We start from the raw sequence: 22,795 nt of genomic DNA on the forward strand, positions 1-22,795 counted from the left end.
CCGTGAAAATGGATGATGGGATCCTGGTGATTGAGTTGGGGCATACCTGCGGGTATGACTTCTGACAATACATCACTTTGGCCCGGAGTTCAAATAGACGGGTGGTCAGGTAGGCCCGACCTGATCAATCAGCTGGTCACGCCAAGCTCGAGAGCATACAATTTTTGTTTTGTTTACATTTAGTCAAGAGCAAAATTTTTTTTATATACCATATGTATTTGTTGCTCTTGGGGCGGTGGCTAGGGTCAATTGGGTGATTTTGTTTTCTTAATGCCCAAGTATATCAACCATGTATCCCTGGCATGGATGTCTGCTGGTTATCCGCAGCACCATGTCCCCTTGTTGGACCCGGTGGTGGGTGGGGGCATGGTTGATGAACATTTTTTCAAATCTAATATGGATCAACCAAAAATTGTACCAAATACAGATGGGACCCTTAAAAGGGTCCACACCGAAGTTTCGGACTTCTTGTCTTCCGACGAGGAGTCCATGAAATCGAAAACTAGTGTGAAGAAATCCAAAGTGATTTCTTCACAAAACTGGCCAAGGTTTCTCGTCATCAGTTCCACTGATGACGGAGCCTTGAATAAACTTTCACCCTTTGCCATTCAAAAGGCAATTGTTGGCTTGGCTGGTGAGCCAAAATCTGTCAAAAAAATTAAGACTGGCCTTTTGGTTGAATGTTTAACCGAAAGGCATTCTACTTGTCTTCTCAAGTCGACAGTTTTTTTGTAACGTACCAATTAAGGTAACTGCGCATTCCTCCCTTAATTCGTCAAAGGGAGTTATCAGATGCAGAGATTTGGAAGGTGTTAGCGAGGAAGAAATATGCCAAAATTTACGTACACAAGGAGTTACTGCTGTGAGGAGGATAAAGGTTCGTCGAAACAATGACTTGTTACCGACGAATACTTGTATCCTCACCTTTAACGTCCCTACCCTTCCTCAATCTGTCAAAGCCGGTTACCTTAATATTCCTGTTGAACCCTTCATTCCAAACCCCTTGCGTTGCTTCAGATGCCAGCGGTTTGGCCATGGTCAGAACACATGTCGTGGAAAACTTACATGCGCTCGTTGTGGTCTATTTGACCATGACAGCAAGACATGTAAGAACGATACACTTTGTCTCAACTGCAAGGGCAACCACTGTGCATACTCGCGAGAGTGTCCGCGGTGGAAGCTGGAAAAAAGAGTTCAACAGGTGAAGGTACAAAATAAACTGTCCTTCACGGATGCCAGGAGGTTGGTGGAGACAGCAACACCTACAGTCGGTGACAAGTCATATGCAGCTGCAGCTGCTGCCAAAGTCGCCACTAAAAGTGTTGCAGTCAACACAGACCTCACTTGGCATTGTGATGAAGCCAAGTACAAGAAACTGTCTGATATTGAGAAGACGCAAAAACAGGTGCAAAAAGCAGCACAAAAACAAAAAATCACACCCCAGAAAAAGGAAATTGAAACTCAAGTGTCATTGGATTTTAAAAATCCACCAAATAGGTCGAGCACTTGTCTCCCTAAGACAGGCAATGACACAAAGAAATCTCCAAAGAAAGCTACAGAAGTACTGTCTGGTAGGCTGAAAAAGATCGAATTACGTTCGGTCCCGATCAGCAATATGTATGATACTTTGGCTGATATCGGTGATGATGATATGGAGATTTTATCTCCAGATCATTGCCGATCACAAAGACCACCAGCAAAGCCAAAGATAAAACCCATACTTCCTCCCGATGGAAAATAAAGTTATCCAGTGGAACTGTCGTGGGCTTAGGCCCAATTTTGATGAATTAAGTCTTCTAATTCAAAAGTATAATCCTCTTGCAGTGTGTCTTCAGGAAACTTTCCTGAAGGATACTGACAGTATTAACATCAGAGGATTTAATCTCTACCATAAATGTCAACAGAGTGAAAACAGAGCGTCTGGGGGCGTTTCCATTATTGTAAATGAAAACATTCCCCAGAGTGAAGTCATATTAAAGTCAACTTTACAAGCTGTGGCCGTAAAGGTCACGGCTCATAAAACTATTACTCTCTGTTCAGTTTATTTACCCCCTCGAAACAATTACAATTTTAGCACTAGGGACTTTCAAGGTCTTCTTGATCAACTCCCTACTCCCTTTATTATCATGGGAGATTTTAATGCACACCACACTTTGTAGGGATGCGATGACATAAACACTAAAGGTAAACAATTAGAAGACTTAATTCTCAAAAATGACTTAATATTACTTAATGATAAAAGTCATACATACTTTCATCCTGCAAGTGGTTCTTTCACATCCATTGATTTAACCCTTTGTAGTCCATCACTTTGTCTTGATTTCTCATGGAAAGTTTGTCAGGACCCTTGTGGTAGTGACCACTTTCCAGTTATTTTGGAGAATGATGGACCTCCATCACTTGAAAGAGTTCAGAGATGGAGGTTGACAGGGGCAAACTGGGATCAATTTCGGCATCTATGCAGCACTCGACTGCAACAAACTGCCATGACTGGTGCCGATGATCCCATGTCTTTGTTCACCTCCATCTTGAAAGATATTGCAGAGGAAACTATTCCTAAGACTTCGGCAGTACCGAAGCGTTTCAATAAACCATGGTTCAATGAGACATGCAAAGATGCAATCAAAGAGCGAAACAGGACCCTCGAGAGGTTCAAACGCGAACCTACCGGGGATAACCTGAATAGTTATCGCATTGCTCGGGCAAAGGCTCGTAAAACTATCAGACAGAGTAAGAAATCATCTTGGAGAAATTATGTCTCCAAGTTGACTTCTCAAACATCTGTGAAATCTGTCTGGAATAGGATACGTAAAATCAAGGGAAAAGAATCCAATAATACAGTTCGCCATTTGTCTGTCAATGACACGGATGTTACGTCTCATCGTGACATTGCCAATGCATTGGCAGACAGTTTCTCCCATAACTTTTCTTCTTCTTTCAGTACAGATGATTTTACGTCTGTCAGAAATAAAGCTGAAAAGCAACCTATTAACTTTTCATCTGAAAATGTTGAAGTATACAACAGGCACTTCTCTTTGGAGGAGTTGCAGGACGCTTTACGTAGAGCCCATGATACTTCGGTAGGACCAGATGAAATACATTATCAACTCTTAAAACACTTACCTGAATCATCCTTAATGGTTCTATTAAATATCTTTAACAAAATCTGGATTTCGGGTGACTTTCCTTCTGATTGGAGAAAAGCCATTGTCATTCCTATTCCTAAGCCTGGTAAGGATCCAACAAATCCTACCAGTTATCGCCCTATTGCTTTGACAAGTTGCATTTGTAAAACCATGGAAAGAATGATCAACCGTAGACTTGTCTGGTATCTTGAGTCCCACAAATTGCTTACTAACGTGCAATGTGGGTTCAGGCCTAGACGTAGCACGGTCGATCATCTTGTTAGATTTGAAACGTTTTGTAGGGATGCTTTTATCCATAACCAGCATTTGGTATCGGTCTTTTTTGACCTCGAGAAAGCTTATGATACCACGTGGAAGTATGGGATTTTGAAAGACCTCCATGGCATGGGCCTAAGAGGCCGTATGCCTGGCTTTATCTCAAATTTCTTACAGAATAGGTCTTTCAAGGTACGAGTGGGATCTACGTTATCCGATTCTCACTCCCAAGAGATGGGTGTGCCTCAAGGTAGCATCCTGTCAGTAACTTTATTTTCCGTGAAAGTTAACAGCATCACCCAGTGTTTAAAACCTGGCGTTGATAGCTCGTTATATGTCGACGATTTTCAGATTTGCTACAGGTCGTCCAGTATGAGTATCATTGAACGTCAGTTGCAGCTTTGTTTGAATAAGCTTCAACAATGGGCAACTGACAATGGATTTCGATTCTCAAAGTCAAAAACAGTCTGTATGCATATCTGCCAGAAACGAGGTCACCATTTAGATCCACAGCTGTTTCTGGACAAAACTCCGGTTCCAGTTGTGGAGGAGATCAAATTTCTGGGGGTTATTTTTGACAGGAGGCTATCTTTTGTTCCTCATTTACAGTATGTGAAAAAGAAGGGCTTAAAGGCCCTCAATATCTTAAAGGTTATTGGCAAGACTGAATGGGGAGCAGATCGAAAGGTTATGCTCCGACTTTATAGATCTTTAGTTCGGTCTAAACTTGATTATGGGTGCATTGTGTATGGGTCAGCACGTAAGTCTTACTTGCAAATGCTAGATCCTATACACAACCAGGGACTTAGGCTTTGTCTTGGTGCTTTCAAAACATCTCCTGTGGAGAGCTTGTACGTCGATGCACACAAACCTAGTTTGGGTGCTAGACGTGCAAAGCTTTCTCTGCAGTATGCTACAAAGATTAAATCAATGCCAAAACATCCTGCACACAATGCGGTGTTTGATAATAAATATATGAAGTTGTTTGATGCGAAACCGAATGCGATCCGAACATTTGGTCTTCGCATTAAGCAGTTTTTATCAGTTTCCAACATTGATTTAACAGACATTTTGGAAACGCCTTCATATTTTATTTTGCCACCTTGGTGTATCAAACCACCAAAAATTGTATTCGATCTTGTGCATCTAAAAAAAGATCGCACAGATGCAGTTATTTATAAACAACATTTCATGGAAATCCAAGAGCGGTATACTGTGATTACATTCCTGTTTACACAGACGGATCACGGGATGGGAATTCTGTGGCTTGTGCTACAATGTTTCCATCAGACACAATAATTTCCATGAGATTGCCCGATTCAGCATCAATCTTTACTGCTGAAATTTGGGCAATCATTAAAGCCCTGGAACAGATTAAGGATTCATATGCATCCAAGTATATTATTTTTACAGACTCACTTTCGTGTCTTCAAGCTCTACAGTACATGAAATTGGAGCACCCCTTAGTTGGGATGGTGATACGAAAGTGTGTCTTTTTATCAATTGCCAATAAAGATGTTATACTGTGTTGGGTACCCAGCCATGTTGGCATTAGGGGTAACGAAAAGGCAGATGTTGCTGCCAAGTCTGCTTTGAACTTGCCCCGTGTCCATGTTGGTGTCCCCTACAGTGATTTTAAATTTCATATTAACCAATATATCTTTTCTACTTGGCAAGATGATTGGGACGGTGCGGTTGCGAATAAGCTTCATTCTGTCAAGGCAGTCCTGGGAGAGTGGCAGTCATCCTACAGGCGATGCAGGAAGGATGAAGTAGTCTTATGCTGTGCCCGCATTGGCCATACATATTTGACGCATTCATTTATTTTAAAGAAGGACCCTCCTCCTCAGTGTGAACACTGTCAGTGTACACTGACTGTGCGGCACATTTTGGTGGAGTGTGATCATCTCAAGCCGACAAGAAATGATATATTTGGCAACAGAAATGTTTTGGAATCGTTTAAATTCCATCCAATGTTAATTGTAAAGTTTTTAAAACACTTTGACTTCTATACAAAATTTTAAGATATACTTAACTTGATTTTATATATTGTATTATACTTCCTCCCCACAGCTCCTTACACTGTGGTTTTACATGAGTCTATATAAATATGTTCATATACTTACCATTTGTGACACCCAATAGCCGATATGTATTTTTGTGCTGGGGTGTCGTTAAACAAACATTCAATCAATCAATCAATCTAAATCATGCAGATCTTTCCCATACACAAAAGGTCTAGCTGACACAATGTATCTAAATCATGCAGATCTTTCCCATACACAAAAGGTCTAGCTGACATATTGTATCTAAATCATGCAGATCTTTCCCATACACAAAAGGTCTAGCTGACATATTGTATCTAAATCATGCAGACCTTTCCCATACACAAAAGGTCTAGCTGACATATTGTATCTAAATCATGCAGATCTTTCCCATACACAAAAGGTCTAGCTGACATATTGTATCTAAATCATGCAGATCTTTCCCATACACAAAAGGTCTAGCTGACATATTGTATCTAAATCATGCAGACCTTTCCCATACACAAAAGGTCTAGTTGACATATTGTATCTAAATCATGCAGACCTTTCCCATACACAAAAGGTCTAGTTGACATATTGTATCTAAATCATGCAGACCTTTCCCATACACAAAAGGTCTAGCTGACATATTGTATCTAAATCATGCAGATCTTTCCCATACACAAAAGGTCTAGCTCACATATTGTATCTAAATCATGCAGACCTTTCCCATACACAAAAGGTCTAGCTGACATATTGTATCTAAATCATGCAGATCTTTCCCATACACAAAAGGTCTAGCTGACATATTGTATCTAAATCATGCAGATCTTTCCCATACACAAAAGGTCTAGCTCACATATTGTATCTAAATCATGCAGATCTTTCCCATACACAAAAGGTCTAGCTTACATATTTTGGGGAGAGGAGGGGATCACACTGGGATTGCATAATTGACTCTTAACATGTTAGCAATTTATATTCATACTCAACACCAAAAGAAATGCAAATCAGGATTATAATAAGTTTGTAATGAGGATACGTTTACTTGATTACCAATGCTGATTTCAATGAAGTCATAAATGGTGCATCAACCTGTAATTCTCTTTTTGAGTTTTGTAGTCCTGATGTTTACAAATCTCAATGTGTTTGTTTGCCATAATGAAGTGGTGTAGTAATAAGCTGTTTTCTCATTTCAGATACTCTCTTGGATTACGCAAACAAAGACACAATTAGTTTAAAACTTCCTGCGTCCCCACAGTCCAACAGGTCGCTCCAGTTAACAGTTCACATTTCAGACTGTTTTGATACCAGCACAATAGTCTCGTTAAGAGTACAGGTAAGGGTGCATAAAAGATGAAAATTACTGGTGTAATTTATGATCTGTTTATGTCTTATAATGCTTTAAACACCTGTTTATGTCTTATAATGCTTTAAACACCTGTTTATGTCTTATAATCCTTTAAACACCTGCTTATGTCTTATAATGCTTTAAACACCTGTTTATGTCTTATAATGCTTTAAACACCTGCTTATGTCTTATAATGCTTTAAACACCTGTTTATGTCATATAATGCTTTAAACACCTGCTTATGTCTTATAATCCTTTAAACACCTGTTTATGTCTTATAATGCTTTAAACACCTGTTTATGTCTTATAATCCTTTAAACACCTGCTTATGTCTTATAATGCTTTAAACACCTGTTTATGTCTTATAATCCTTTAAACACCTGTTTATGTCATATAATGCTTTAAACACCTGTTTATGTCTTATAATCCTTTAAACACCTGCTTATGTCTTATAATGCTTTAAACACCTGTTTATGTCTTATAATGCTTTAAACACCTGTTTATGTCTTATAATGCTTTAAACACCTGTTTATGTCTTATAATGCTTTAAACACCTGTTTATGTCTTATAATGCTTTAACCGGCCTCGGTGGCGTCGTGGTTATGACAGGTGTGTCGGGGTGGGGGAGTCTATTGAAAGTGAGGAGGTAGTATGGGATAATTACAAGATGATCCTGTTTTAATCATATATAACCATATGTATCATTATATCTTGTAATTATCCCATACCGGCCTCGGTGGCGTCGTGGCAAGCCATCGGTCTACAGGCTGGTACGTACTGGGTTCGGATCCCAGTCGAGGCATGGAATTTTTAATCCAGATACCGACTCCAAACCCTGAGTCAGTGCTCCGCAAGGCTCATTGGGTAGGTGTAAAACCACTTGCACCGACCAGTGATCCATAACTGGTTCAACAAAGGCCATGGTTTGTGCTATCCTGCCTGTGGGAAGCGCAAATAAAAGATCCCTTGCTGCCTGTCGTAAAAGAGTAGCCTATGTGGCGACAGCGGGTTTCCTCTAAAAAAATCTGTGTGCCTTAACCACCTGCGTCGTTAAATAAAACACTTCTTTCTTTCTAATGCTTTAAACACCTGCGTTTAAGAAAAACAGGCTTCCTATAGTTGGCCTTACATTTTTACCTCTGTCAATTAACCAAGTGTTAAAATGTATTAACACCGAGAGACATAAATAAAGCATTGTGTATATTACTGATACTTTTTTCCATCAATGAGGTTTCTCTGTCAATTAACCAAGTGTTAAAATGTATTAACACCGAGAGACATAAATAAAGCATTGTGTATATTACTGATATTTTCTTACATCAATCAGGTTTCTCTGTCAATCACATGATTGTGGATACTTTCTTTTCTCTGTCAATTAACCAAGTGTTAAAATGTATTAACACCGAGAGACATAAATAACGCATTGTGTATATTACTGATACTTTCTTCCATCAATGAGGTTTCTCTGTCAATTAACCAAGTGTTAAAATGTTAAAATGTATAAACACTGAGAGACATAAATAACGCAATTAAATGAAAATGCCTGAATCTTATTGACAACATTTGAATCATTCTACAGACAGCATCACTTTTCAAAACACAAATTCAAGATAAAACAATTAAAAGAGATATATATATATATGAGGTTATTACCAGAGTATTTTTCTGTATCGTCAATATCATATATATTAGGAAGAAATTTTTTATTCTAACTCACTGTCTTTGTTATACTGCTTTTCAGGTTCAGACCGCAAAATCTGATGTACAGCCATTTCTCGAATGGTTGAATGATGTTTCTAAGGAAGCCGTTCAAGAGAGACCATCAGGTACAAGTAGAAATGAGCTAACAAAACAGGTGGAAGGTATTTGTCTGTGTCAGAAATATTAAGGTTAAAATTTTAGGAGGAAATGTAGGGAGAAGTGAAACAGTAATTCAGGAATATTAGTACGAAATGGAAATAACTCTCTAGTTTGCCAGACAATTACCAGCAACACATATCCAGAATTCTATCAGTTTATAGCACAGTATTGTAATACAAACCATTTGAAACTGATCATCAAGTGAAGTCAAAACATGCATTGCGAGTCTCTTTTGTTCACTTTGTTTTTTGACAGCAGTAGTAAGGTATAAAGACTAAACTCATGGTGAGTCTCTTTTGTTCACTTTACTATGGGACAGCAGTAGTAAGGTATAAAGACTAAACTCATGGCGAGTCTCTTTTGTTCACTTTGTTTTGGGACAGCAGTGGAAGGTATAAAGACTAAACTCATGGTGAGTCTCTTTTGTTCACTTTGTTTTTTGACAGCAGTAGTAAGGTATAAAGACTAAACTCATGGTGAGTCTCTTTTGTTCACTTTGTTTTTTGACAGCAGTAGTAAGGTATAAAGACTAAACTCATGGTGAGTCTCTTTTGTTCACTTTATCATGGGACAGCAGTAGTAAGGTATAAAGACTAAACTCATGGTGAGTCTCTTTTGTTCACTTTATCATGGGACAGCAGTAGTAAGGTATAAAGACTACTCATGGTGAGTCTCTTTTGTTCACTTAATTTTGGGACAGCAGCAGGCAAGGTATAAAGACTGTGAAACTCATGGCAGGAGTCTCTTTTGTTCACTTTGTTTTTTGACAGCAGTAGTAAGGTATAAAGACTAAACTCATGGTGAGTCTCTTTTGTTCACTTTGTTTTTTGACAGCAGTAGTAAGGTATAAAGACTAAACTCATGGTGAGTCTCTTTTGTTCACTTTATCATGGGACAGCAGTAGTAAGGTATAAAGACTAAACTCATGGTGAGTCTCTTTTGTTCACTTTATCATGGGACAGCAGTAGTAAGGTATAAAGACTACTCATGGTGAGTCTCTTTTGTTCACTTTATTTTGGGACAGCAGTAGTAAGGTATAAAGACTAAACATGCATGGCGAGTCTCTTTTGTTCACTTTGTTTTGGGACAGCAGTAGTAAGGTATAAAGACTAAACTCATGGTGAGTCTCTTTTGTTCACTTTATCATGGGACAGCAGTAGTAAGGTATAAAGACTAAACTCATGGTGAGTCTCTTTTGTTCACTTTATCATGGGACAGCAGTAGTAAGGTATAAGACTAAACTCATGGTGAGTCTTTATTCATTAACATCCTATAAAATGGGACAGCAGAGTCACTGATAAAGACTAACACTCATGGTGAGTCTCTTTTGTTCACTTTAAAATCATGGGACAGCAGTAGTAAGGTATAAAGACTCACAACTCATGGTGAGTCTCCCTTCACAGACTCATGGGATATGTTTTTATTCATTAACATCCTATAAAATCCCATGGTGGTCACTGATGTGTTTACCATTCATTAACATCCTATAAAATCCTTACAGACTCACTGATGTGTTTTTATTCATTAACATCCTATAAAATCCCTTCACAGACTCACTGATATGTTTTTATTCATTAACATCCTATAAAATCCCTTCACAGACAGCACTGATGTGTATTTATTCATTAACATCCTATAAAATCCCTTCACAGACACACTGATATGTTTTTATTTATTAACATCCTATAAAATCCCTTCACAGACTCACTGATGTGACTTTTTATTCATTAACATCCTATAAAATGTGCTGTCACATGACACTGATATGTTTTTTTATTAAATATAAATTGGGGGAATGGGGCCCTTTCAATTACATCCTATTTATGCCGTCAGATTACTGATTTTTTTTTTTTGTTAGACATGAAAAGTGATACCTATTCTATTTTAATCCAACTGTCATACATGTAGTTCATATATACATAGTATATTATGACACACTGATTTTTACATTAACAAATAAACCACTTCACAGACACACTGATGTGAAACTAATAAACATCCTATAAAATCCCTTCACAGACACACTGATGTTTATTTTTAATTTCAACTATACAATCCCTTCACAGACACACTGAGTGTTTTTTTCATTGAAAGACTAAAATCCCTTCACATTTCCTGATGCGTTGTTTTTGACAAAAATCCCTTCACAACACTGATTGTTTTTATTCATTAACATCCTATTAAATCACAGAAACAGTGCATTGTGATGACGCGATTGACGTGTATACACGTCAATGGCAGGAAACATGTTAATTAACATCCTATAAAATCCCTTCACAGACACACTGATGTGTTTTATTCATTAACATCCTATAAAATCCCTTCACAGACACACTGATGTGTTTTTATTCATTAACATCCTATAAAATCCCTTCACAGACACACTGATGTGTTTTTATTCATTAACATCCTATAAAATCCCTTCACAGACTCACTGATGTGTTTTTATTCATTAACATCCTATAAAATCCCTTCACAGACACACTGATATGTTTTTATTCATTAACATCCTATAAAATCCCTTCACAGACACACTGATGTGTTTTTATTCATTAACATCCTATAAAATCCCTTCACAGACACACTGATGTGTTTTTATTCATTAACATCCTATAAAATCCCTTCACAGACACACTGATGTGTTTTTATTCATTACACACATCCTATAAAATCCCTTCACAGACACACTGATGTGTTTTTATTCATTAACATCCTATAAAATCCCTTCACAGACACACTGATGTGTTTTTATTCATTAACATCCTATAAAATCCCTTCACAGACACACTGATGTGTTTTTATTCATTAACATCCTATAAAATCCCTTCACAGACACACTGATATGTTTTTATTCATTAACATCCTATAAAATCCCTTCACAGACACACTGATGTGTTTTTATTCATTAACATCCTATAAAATCCCTTCACAGACACACTGATGTGTTTTTATTCATTAACATCCTATAAAATCCCTTCACAGACACACTGATGTGTTTTTATTCATTAACATCCTATAAAATCCCTTCACAGACACACTGATGTGTTTTTATTCATTAACATCCTATAAAATCCCTTCACAGACACACTGATGTGTTTTTATTCATTAACATCCTATAAAATCCCTTCACAGACACACTGATGTGTTTTTATTCATTAACATCCTATAAAATCCCTTCACAGACACACTGATGTGTTTTTATTCATTAACATCCTATAAAATCCCTTCACAGACACACTGATGTGTTTTTATTCATTAACATCCTATAAAATCCCTTCACAGACACACTGATGTGTTTTTATTCATTAACATCCTATAAAATCCCTTCACAGACACACTGATGTGTTTTTATTCATTAACATCCTATAAAATCCCTTCACAGACACACTGATATGTTTTTATTCATTAACATCCTATAAAATCCCTTCACAGACACACTGATATGTTTTTATTCATTAACATCCTATAAAATCCCTTCACAGACACACTGATGTGTTTTTATTCATTAACATCCTATAAAATCCCTTCACAGACACACTGATATGTTTTTATTCATTAACATCCTATAAAATCCATTCACAGACACACTGATATGTGTTTTTATTAACATCCATTAAAATCCCTTCACAGACTCACTGATATGTTTTCACTGGTTAACATCCTATAAAATCCCTTCACAGACACACTGATGTGTTTTTATTCATTAACATCCTATAAAATCCCTTCACAGACTCACTGATATGTTTTTATTCATTAACATCCTATAAAATCCCTTCACAGACACACTGATGTGTTTTTATTCATTAACATCCTATAAAATCCCTTCACAGACACACTGATGTGTTTTTATTCATTAACATCCTATAAAATCCCTTCACAGACTCACTGATGTGTTTTTATTCATTAACATCCTATAAAATCCCTTCACAGACTCACTGATGTGTTTTTATTCATTAACATCCTATAAAATCCCTTCACAGACTCACTGATGTGTTTTTATTCATTAACATCCTATAAAATCCCTTCACAGACACACTGATATGTTTTTATTCATTAACATCCTATAAAATCCCTTCACAGACACACTGATATGTTTTTATTCATTAACATCCTATAAAATCCCTTCACAGACACACTGATGTGTTTTTATTCATTAACATCCTATAAAATCCCTTCACAGACTCACTGATGTGTTTTTATTCATTAACATCCTATAAAATCCCTTCACAGACTCACTGATGTGTTTTTATTCATTAACATCCTATAAAATCCCTTCACAGACACACTGATGTGTTTTTATTCATTAACATCCTATAAAATCCCTTCACAGACACACTGATGTGTTTTTATTCATTAACATCCTATCCTATAATCCTTCACAATCCCTTCACAGACACACTGATGTGTTTTTATTCATTAACATCCTATAAAATCCCTTCACAGACACACTGATGTGTTTTTATTCATTAACATCCTATAAAATCCCTTCACAGACACACTGATGTGTTTTTATTCATTAACATCCTATAAAATCCCTTCACAGACACACTGATGTGTTTTTATTCATTAACATCCTATAAAATCCCTTCACAGACACACTGATGTGTTTTTATTCATTAACATCCTATAAAATCCCTTCACAGACACACTGATGTGTTTTTATTCATTAACATCCTATAAAATCCCTTCACAGACTCACTGATGTGTTTTTATTCATTAACATCCTATAAAATCCCTTCACAGACACACTGATATGTTTTTATTCATTAACATCCTATAAAATCCCTTCACAGACTCACTGATGTGTTTTTATTCATTAATTAACATCCTATAAAATCCCTTCACAGACACACTGATTTGTTTTTATTCATTAACATCCTATAAAATCCCTTCACAGACTCACTGATAAAGATCCACTTTTCGGGTGTATAGTTTTCGTTTAATAAAATTTTGTAGAGGATGTCGTATCATTTCTGACTTTTGACATCTGGACACCCTTTGTTAACTTATTTTGCTGCCTGAATAATGTATTTTTTCTTTTCAGATTTTCTTGAGAAAGCGTTGGGTATTGTGGGTATGCTTGAGACAGTGCAAGTAGAAGCAAATACTACAATTGCAGAAAAGATAACAATTGTAAATAGAACTTATTATACAAGCTTGTGTGTCGTACTGATTTTGATGAAACTCATGTCAGGATTTTTGTATTGTCCAATCGAGAGCGAGGGTGATACATGAATCTTGACATTTTGGTATTGTCCAATCGAGAGCGAGGGTAATACATGAATCTTGACATTTTGGTATTGTCCAATCGAGAGCGAGGGTAATACATGAATCTTGACATTTTGGTATTGTCCAATCGAGAGCGAGGGTAATACATGAATCTTGACATTTTGGTATTGTCCAATCAAGAGCGAGGGTAATACATGAATCTTGACATTTTGGTATTGTCCAATCGAGAGCGAGGGTAATACATGAATCTTGACATTTTGGTATTGTCCAATCGAGAGCGAGGGTAATACATCTTGAATCCAATTGACATTTTGGTATTGTCCAATCGAGAGCGAGGGTAATACATGAATCTTGACATTTTGGTATTGTCCAATCGAGAGCGAGGGTAATACATGAATCTTGACATTTTGGTATTGTCCAATCGAGAGCGAGGGTAATACATGAATCTTGACATTTTGGTATTGTCCAATCGAGAGCGAGGGTAATACATGAATCTTGACATTTTGGTATTGTCCAATCGAGAGCGAGGGTAATACATGAATCTTGACATTTTGGTATTGTCCAATCGAGAGCGAGGGTAATACATGAATCTTGACATTTTGGTATTGTCCAATCGAGAGCGAGGGTAATACATGAATCTTGACATTTTGGTATTGTCCAATCGAGAGCGAGGGTAATACATGAATCTTGACATTTTGGTATTGTCCAATCGAGAGCGAGGGTAATACATGAATCTTGACATTTTGGTATTGTCCAATCGAGAGCGAGGGTAATACATGAATCTTGACATTTTGGTATTGTCCAATCGAGAGCGAGGGTAATACATGAATCTTGACATTTTGGTATTGTCCAATCGAGAGCGAGGGTAATACATGAATCTTGACATTTTGGTATTGTCCAATCGAGAGCGAGGGTAATACATGAATCTTGACATTTTGGTATTGTCCAATCGAGAGCGAGGGTAATACATGAATCTTGACATTTTGGTATTGTCCAATCGAGAGCGTGTAATACATGAATCTTGACATTTTGGTATTGTCCAATCGAGAGCGAGGGTAATACATGAACTGATGTGTTTTTATTCATTACATCCTATAAAAATCTTGACATTTTGGTATTGTCCAATCGAGAGCGAGGGTAATACATGAATCTTGACATTTTGGTATTGTCCAATCGAGAGCGAGGGTAATACATGAATCTTGACATTTTGGTATTGTCCAATCGAGAGCGAGGGTAATACATGAATCTTGACATTTTGGTATTGTCCAATCGAGAGCGAGGGTAATACATGAATCTTGACATTTTGGTATTGTCCAATCGAGAGCGAGGGTAATACATGAATCTTGACATTTTGGTATTGTCCAATCGAGAGCGAGGGTAATACATGAATCTTGACATTTTGGTATTGTCCAATCGAGAGCGAGGGTGATACATGAATCTTGACATTTTGGTATTGTCCAATCGAGAGCGAGGGTGATACATGAATCTTGACATTTTGGTATTGTCCAATCGAGAGCGAGGGTAATACATGAATCTTGACATTTTGGTATTGTCCAATCGAGAGCGAGGGTGATACATGAATCTTGACATTTTGGTATTGTCCAATCGAGAGCGAGGGTAATACATGAATCTTGACATTTTGGTATTGTCCAATCGAGAGCGAGGGTAATACATGAATCTTGACATTTTGGTATTGTCCAATCGAGAGCGAGGGTAATACATGAATCTTGACATTTTGGTATTGTCCAATCGAGAGCGAGGGTAATACATGAATCTTGACATTTTGGTATTGTCCAATCGAGAGCGAGGGTAATACATGAATCTTGACATTTTGGTATTGTCCAATCGAGAGCGAGGGTAATACATGAATCTTGACATTTTGGTATTGTCCAATCGAGAGCGAGGGTAATACATGAATCTTGACATTTTGGTATTGTCCAATCGAGAGCGAGGGTAATACATGAATCTTGACATTTTGGTATTGTCCAATCGAGAGCGAGGGTAATACATGAATCTTGACATTTTGGTATTGTCCAATCGAGAGCGAGGGTAATACATGAATCTTGACATTTTGGTATTGTCCAATCGAGAGCGAGGGTAATACATTAATCTTGACATTTTGGTATTGTCCAATCGAGAGCGAGGGTAATACATGAATCTTGACATTTTGGTATTGTCCAATCGAGAGCGAGGGTAATACATGAATCTTGACATTTTGGTATTGTCCAATCGAGAGCGAGGGTAATACATGAATCTTGACATTTTGGTATTGTCCAATCGAGAGCGAGGGTAATACATGAATCTTGACATTTTGGTATTGTCCAATCGAGAGCGAGGGTAATACATGAATCTTGACATTTTGGTATTGTCCAATCGAGAGCGAGGGTAATACATGAATCTTGACATTTTGGTATTGTCCAATCGAGAGCGAGGGTAATACATGAATCTTGACATTTTGGTATTGTCCAATCGAGAGCGAGGGTAATACATGAATCTTGACATTTTGGTATTGTCCAATCGAGAGCGAGGGTAATACATGAATCTTGACATTTTGGTATTGTCCAATCGAGAGCGAGGGTAATACATGAATCTTGACATTTTGGTATTGTCCAATCGAGAGCGAGGGTAATACATGAATCTTGACATTTTGGTATTGTCCAATCGAGAGCGAGGGTAATACATGAATCTTGACATTTTGGTATTGTCCAATCGAGAGCGAGGGTAATACATGAATCTTGACATTTTGGTATTGTCCAATCGAGAGCGAGGGTAATACATGAATCTTGACATTTTGGTATTGTCCAATCGAGAGCGAGGGTAATACATGAATCTTGACATTTTGGTATTGTCCAATCGAGAGCAATACATGAATCTTGACATTTTGGATTGTCCAATCGAGAGCGAGGGTAATACATGAATCTTGACATTTTGGTATTGTCCAATCGAGAGCGAGGGTAATACATGAATCTTGACATTTTGGTATTGTCCAATCGAGAGCGAGGGTAATACATGAATCTTGACATTTTGGTATTGTCCAATCGAGAGCGAGGGTAATACATGAATCTTGACATTTTGGTATTGTCCAATCGAGAGCGAGGGTAATACATGAATAAAATCCCTTCACAGACACACTGATGTGACATTTTGGTATTGTCCAATCGAGAGCGAGGGTAATACATGAATCTTGACATTTTGGTATTGTCCAATCGAGAGCGAGGGTAATACATGAATCTTGACATTTTGGTATTGTCCAATCGAGAGCGAGGGTAATACATGAATCTTGACATTTTGGTATTGTCCAATCGAGAGCGAGGGTGATACATGAATCTTGACATTTTGGTATTGTCCAATCGAGAGCGAGGGTGATACATGAATCTTGACATTTTGGTATTGTCCAATCGAGAGCGAGGGTGATACATGAATCTTGACATTTTGGTATTGTCCAATCGAGAGCGAGGGTGATACATGAATCTTGACATTTTGGTATTGTCCAATCGAGAGCGAGGGTGATACATGAATCTTGACATTTTGGTATTGTCCAATCGAGAGCGAGGGTGATACATGAATCTTGACATTTTGGTATTGTCCAATCGAGAGCGAGGGTGATACATGAATCTATTTTGGTGACATTTTGGTATTGTCCAATCGAGAGCGAGGGTAATACATGAATCTTGACATTTTGGTATTGTCCAATCGAGAGCGAGGGTAATACATGAATCTTGACATTTTGGTATTGTCCAATCGAGAGCGAGGGTAATACATGAATCTTGACATTTTGGTATTGTCCAATCGAGAGCGAGGGTAATACATGAATCTTGACATTTTGGTATTGTCCAATCGAGAGCGAGGGTAATACATGAATCTTGACATTTTGGTATTGTCCAATCGAGAGCGAGGGTAATACATGAATCTTGACATTTTGGTATTGTCCAATCGAGAGCGAGGGTAATACATGAATCTTGACATTTTGGTATTGTCCAATCGAGAGCGAGGGTAATACATGAATCTTGACATTTTGGTATTGTCCAATCGAGAGCGAGGGTAATACATGAATCTTGACATTTTGGTATTGTCCAATCGAGAGCGAGGGTAATACATGAATCTTGACATTTTGGTATTGTCCAATCGAGAGCGAGGGTAATACATGAATCTTGACATTTTGGTATTGTCCAATCGAGAGCGAGGGTAATACATGAATCTTGACATTTTGGTATTGTCCAATCGAGAGCGAGGGTAATACATGAATCTTGACATTTTGGTATTGTCCAATCGAGAGCGAGGGTAATACATGAATCTTGACATTTTGGTATTGTCCAATCGAGAGCGAGGGTAATACATGAATCTTGACATTTTGGTATTGTCCAATCGAGAGCGAGGGTAATACATGAATCTTGACATTTTGGTATTGTCCAATCGAGAGCGAGGGTAATACATGAATCTTGACATTTTGGTATTGTCCAATCGAGAGCGAGGGTAATACATGAATCTTGACATTTTGGTATTGTCCAATCGAGAGCGAGGGTAATACATGAATCTTGACATTTTGGTATTGTCCAATCGAGAGCGAGGGTAATACATGAATCTTGACATTTTGGTATTGTCCAATCGAGAGCGAGGGTAATACATGAATCTTGACATTTTGGTATTGTCCAATCGAGAGCGAGGGTAATACATGAATCTTGACATTTTGGTATTGTCCAATCGAGAGCGAGGGTAATACATGAATCTTGACATTTTGGTATTGTCCAATCGAGAGCGAGGGTAATACATGAATCTTGACATTTTGGTATTGTCCAATCGAGAGCGAGGGTAATACATGAATCTTGACATTTTGGTATTGTCCAATCGAGAGCGAGGGTAATACATGAATCTTGACATTTTGGTATTGTCCAATCGAGAGCGAGGGTAATACATGAATCTTGACATTTTGGTATTGTCCAATCGAGAGCGAGGGTAATACATGAATCTTGACATTTTGGTATTGTCCAATCGAGAGCGAGGGTAATACATGAATCTTGACATTTTGGTATTGTCCAATCGAGAGCGAGGGTAATACATGAATCTTGACATTTTGGTATTGTCCAATCGAGAGCGAGGGTAATACATGAATCTTGACATTTTGGTATTGTCCAATCGAGAGCGAGGGTAATACATGAATCTTGACATTTTGGTATTGTCCAATCGAGAGCGAGGGTAATACATGAATCTTGACATTTTGGTATTGTCCAATCGAGAGCGAGGGTAATACATGAATCTTGACATTTTGGTATTGTCCAATCGAGAGCGAGGGTAATACATGAATCTTGACATTTTGGTATTGTCCAATCGAGAGCGAGGGTAATACATGAATCTTGACATTTTGGTATTGTCCAATCGAGAGCGAGGGTAATACATGAATCTTGACATTTTGGTATTGTCCAATCGAGAGCGAGGGTAATACATGAATCTTGACATTTTGGTATTGTCCAATCGAGAGCGAGGGTAATACATGAATCTTGACATTTTGGTATTGTCCAATCGAGAGCGAGGGTAATACATGAATCTTGACATTTTGGTATTGTCCAATCGAGAGCGAGGGTAATACATGAATCTTGACATTTTGGTATTGTCCAATCGAGAGCGAGGGTAATACATGAATCTTGACATTTTGGTATTGTCCAATCGAGAGCGAGGGTAATACATGAATCTTGACATTTTGGTATTGTCCAATCGAGAGCGAGGGTAATACATGAATCTTGACATTTTGGTATTGTCCAATCGAGAGCGAGGGTAATACATGAATCTTGACATTTTGGTATTGTCCAATCGAGAGCGAGGGTAATACATGAATCTTGACATTTTGGTATTGTCCAATCGAGAGCGAGGGTAATACATGAATCTTGACATTTTGGTATTGTCCAATCGAGAGCGAGGGTAATACATGAATCTTGACATTTTGGTATTGTCCAATCGAGAGCGAGGGTAATACATGAATCTTGACATTTTGGTATTGTCCAATCGAGAGCGAGGGTAATACATGAATCTTGACATTTTGGTATTGTCCAATCGAGAGCGAGGGTAATACATGAATCTTGACATTTTGGTATTGTCCAATCGAGAGCGAGGGTAATACATGAATCTTGACATTTTGGTATTGTCCAATCGAGAGCGAGGGTAATACATGAATCTTGACATTTTGGTATTGTCCAATCGAGAGCGAGGGTAATACATGAATCTTGACATTTTGGTATTGTCCAATCGAGAGCGAGGGTAATACATGAATCTTGACATTTTGGTATTGTCCAATCGAGAGCGAGGGTAATACATGAATCTTGACATTTTGGTATTGTCCAATCGAGAGCGAGGGTAATACATGAATCTTGACATTTTGGTATTGTCCAATCGAGAGCGAGGGTAATACATGAATCTTGACATTTTGGTATTGTCCAATCGAGAGCGAGGGTGATACATGAATCTTGACATTTTGGTATTGTCCAATCGAGAGCGAGGGTGATACATGAATCTTGACATTTTGGTATTGTCCAATCGAGAGCGAGGGTGATACATGAATCTTGACATTTTGGTATTGTCCAATCGAGAGCGAGGGTGATACATGAATCTTGACATTTTGGTATTGTCCAATCGAGAGCGAGGGTGATACATGAATCTTGACATTTTGGTATTGTCCAATCGAGAGCGAGGGTGATACATGAATCTTGACATTTTGGTATTGTCCAATCGAGAGCGAGGGTGATACATGAATCTTGACATTTTGGTATTGTCCAATCGAGAGCGAGGGTAATACATGAATCTTGACATTTTGGTATTGTCCAATCGAGAGCGAGGGTAATACATGAATCTTGACATTTTGGTATTGTCCAATCGAGAGCGAGGGTAATACATGAATCTTGACATTTTGGTATTGTCCAATCGAGAGCGAGGGTAATACATGAATCTTGACATTTTGGTATTGTCCAATCGAGAGCGAGGGTGATACATGAATCTTGACATTTTGGTATTGTCCAATCGAGAGCGAGGGTGATACATGAATCTTGACATTTTGGTATTGTCCAATCGAGAGCGAGGGTAATACATGAATCTTGACATTTTGGTATTGTCCAATCGAGAGCGAGGGTAATACATGAATCTTGACATTTTGGTATTGTCCAATCGAGAGCGAGGGTAATACATGAATCTTGACATTTTGGTATTGTCCAATCGAGAGCGAGGGTAATACATGAATCTTGACATTTTGGTATTGTCCAATCGAGAGCGAGGGTAATACATGAATCTTGACATTTTGGTATTGTCCAATCGAGAGCGAGGGTAATACATGAATCTTGACATTTTGGTATTGTCCAATCGAGAGCGAGGGTAATACATGAATCTTGACATTTTGGTATTGTCCAATCGAGAGCGAGGGTAATACATGAATCTTGACATTTTGGTATTGTCCAATCGAGAGCGAGGGTAATACATGAATCTTGACATTTTGGTATTGTCCAATCGAGAGCGAGGGTAATACATGAATCTTGACATTTTGGTATTGTCCAATCGAGAGCGAGGGTAATACATGAATCTTGACATTTTGGTATTGTCCAATCGAGAGCGAGGGTGATACATGAATCTTGACATTTTGGTATTGTCCAATCGAGAGCGAGGGTGATACATGAATCTTGACATTTTGGTATTGTCCAATCGAGAGCGAGGGTGATACATGAATCTTGACATTTTGGTATTGTCCAATCGAGAGCGAGGGTGATACATGAATCTTGACATTTTGGTATTGTCCAATCGAGAGCGAGGGTGATACATGAATCTTGACATTTTGGTATTGTCCAATCGAGAGCGAGGGTGATACATGAATCTTGACATTTTGGTATTGTCCAATCGAGAGCGAGGGTGATACATGAATCTTGACATTTTGGTATTGTCCAATCGAGAGCGAGGGTAATACATGAATCTTGACATTTTGGTATTGTCCAATCGAGAGCGAGGGTAATACATGAATCTTGACATTTTGGTATTGTCCAATCGAGAGCGAGGGTAATACATGAATCTTGACATTTTGGTATTGTCCAATCGAGAGCGAGGGTAATACATGAATCTTGACATTTTGGTATTGTCCAATCGAGAGCGAGGGTAATACATGAATCTTGACATTTTGGTATTGTCCAATCGAGAGCGAGGGTAATACATGAATCTTGACATTTTGGTATTGTCCAATCGAGAGCGAGGGTAATACATGAATCTTGACATTTTGGTATTGTCCAATCGAGAGCGAGGGTGATACATGAATCTTGACATTTTGGTATTGTCCAATCGAGAGCGAGGGTAATACATGAATCTTGACATTTTGGTATTGTCCAATCGAGAGCGAGGGTAATACATGAATCTTGACATTTTGGTATTGTCCAATCGAGAGCGAGGGTAATACATGAATCTTGACATTTTGGTATTGTCCAATCGAGAGCGAGGGTAATACATGAATCTTGACATTTTGGTATTGTCCAATCGAGAGCGAGGGTAATACATGAATCTTGACATTTTGGTATTGTCCAATCGAGAGCGAGGGTAATACATGAATCTTGACATTTTGGTATTGTCCAATCGAGAGCGAGGGTAATACATGAATCTTGACATTTTGGTATTGTCCAATCGAGAGCGAGGGTAATACATGAATCTTGACATTTTGGTATTGTCCAATCGAGAGCGAGGGTGATACATGAATCTTGACATTTTGGTATTGTCCAATCGAGAGCGAGGGTAATACATGAATCTTGACATTTTGGTATTGTCCAATCGAGAGCGAGGGTAATACATGAATCTTGACATTTTGGTATTGTCCAATCGAGAGCGAGGGTAATACATGAATCTTGACATTTTGGTATTGTCCAATCGAGAGCGAGGGTAATACATGAATCTTGACATTTTGGTATTGTCCAATCGAG

At 38.0% G+C, this 22,795-nt stretch overlaps 1 protein-coding gene across 1 annotated transcript in view; it reads left to right on the forward strand.

Annotated features, from left to right (window-relative positions):
• The first annotated feature begins 396 nt into the window (after positions 1 to 396).
• Positions 397 to 22,795, forward strand: part of LOC121386555 (polycystic kidney disease protein 1-like 2) — a 119,418-nt gene continuing 97,019 nt past the window's right edge. Inside the window, exons 1-4 of the mRNA XM_041517495.1 lie at positions 397 to 634; positions 6,625 to 6,764; positions 8,518 to 8,602; positions 13,681 to 13,769. Of these exons, the coding sequence (XP_041373429.1) occupies positions 397 to 634; positions 6,625 to 6,764; positions 8,518 to 8,602; positions 13,681 to 13,769 (552 nt within the window). The remainder of the gene's footprint in view (positions 635 to 6,624; positions 6,765 to 8,517; positions 8,603 to 13,680; positions 13,770 to 22,795) is intronic.

This window comes from Gigantopelta aegis, chromosome 12 (genome assembly GCF_016097555.1).
Source record: "Gigantopelta aegis isolate Gae_Host chromosome 12, Gae_host_genome, whole genome shotgun sequence".
Taxonomy (NCBI): Eukaryota; Metazoa; Mollusca; class Gastropoda; order Neomphalida; family Peltospiridae; genus Gigantopelta; species Gigantopelta aegis.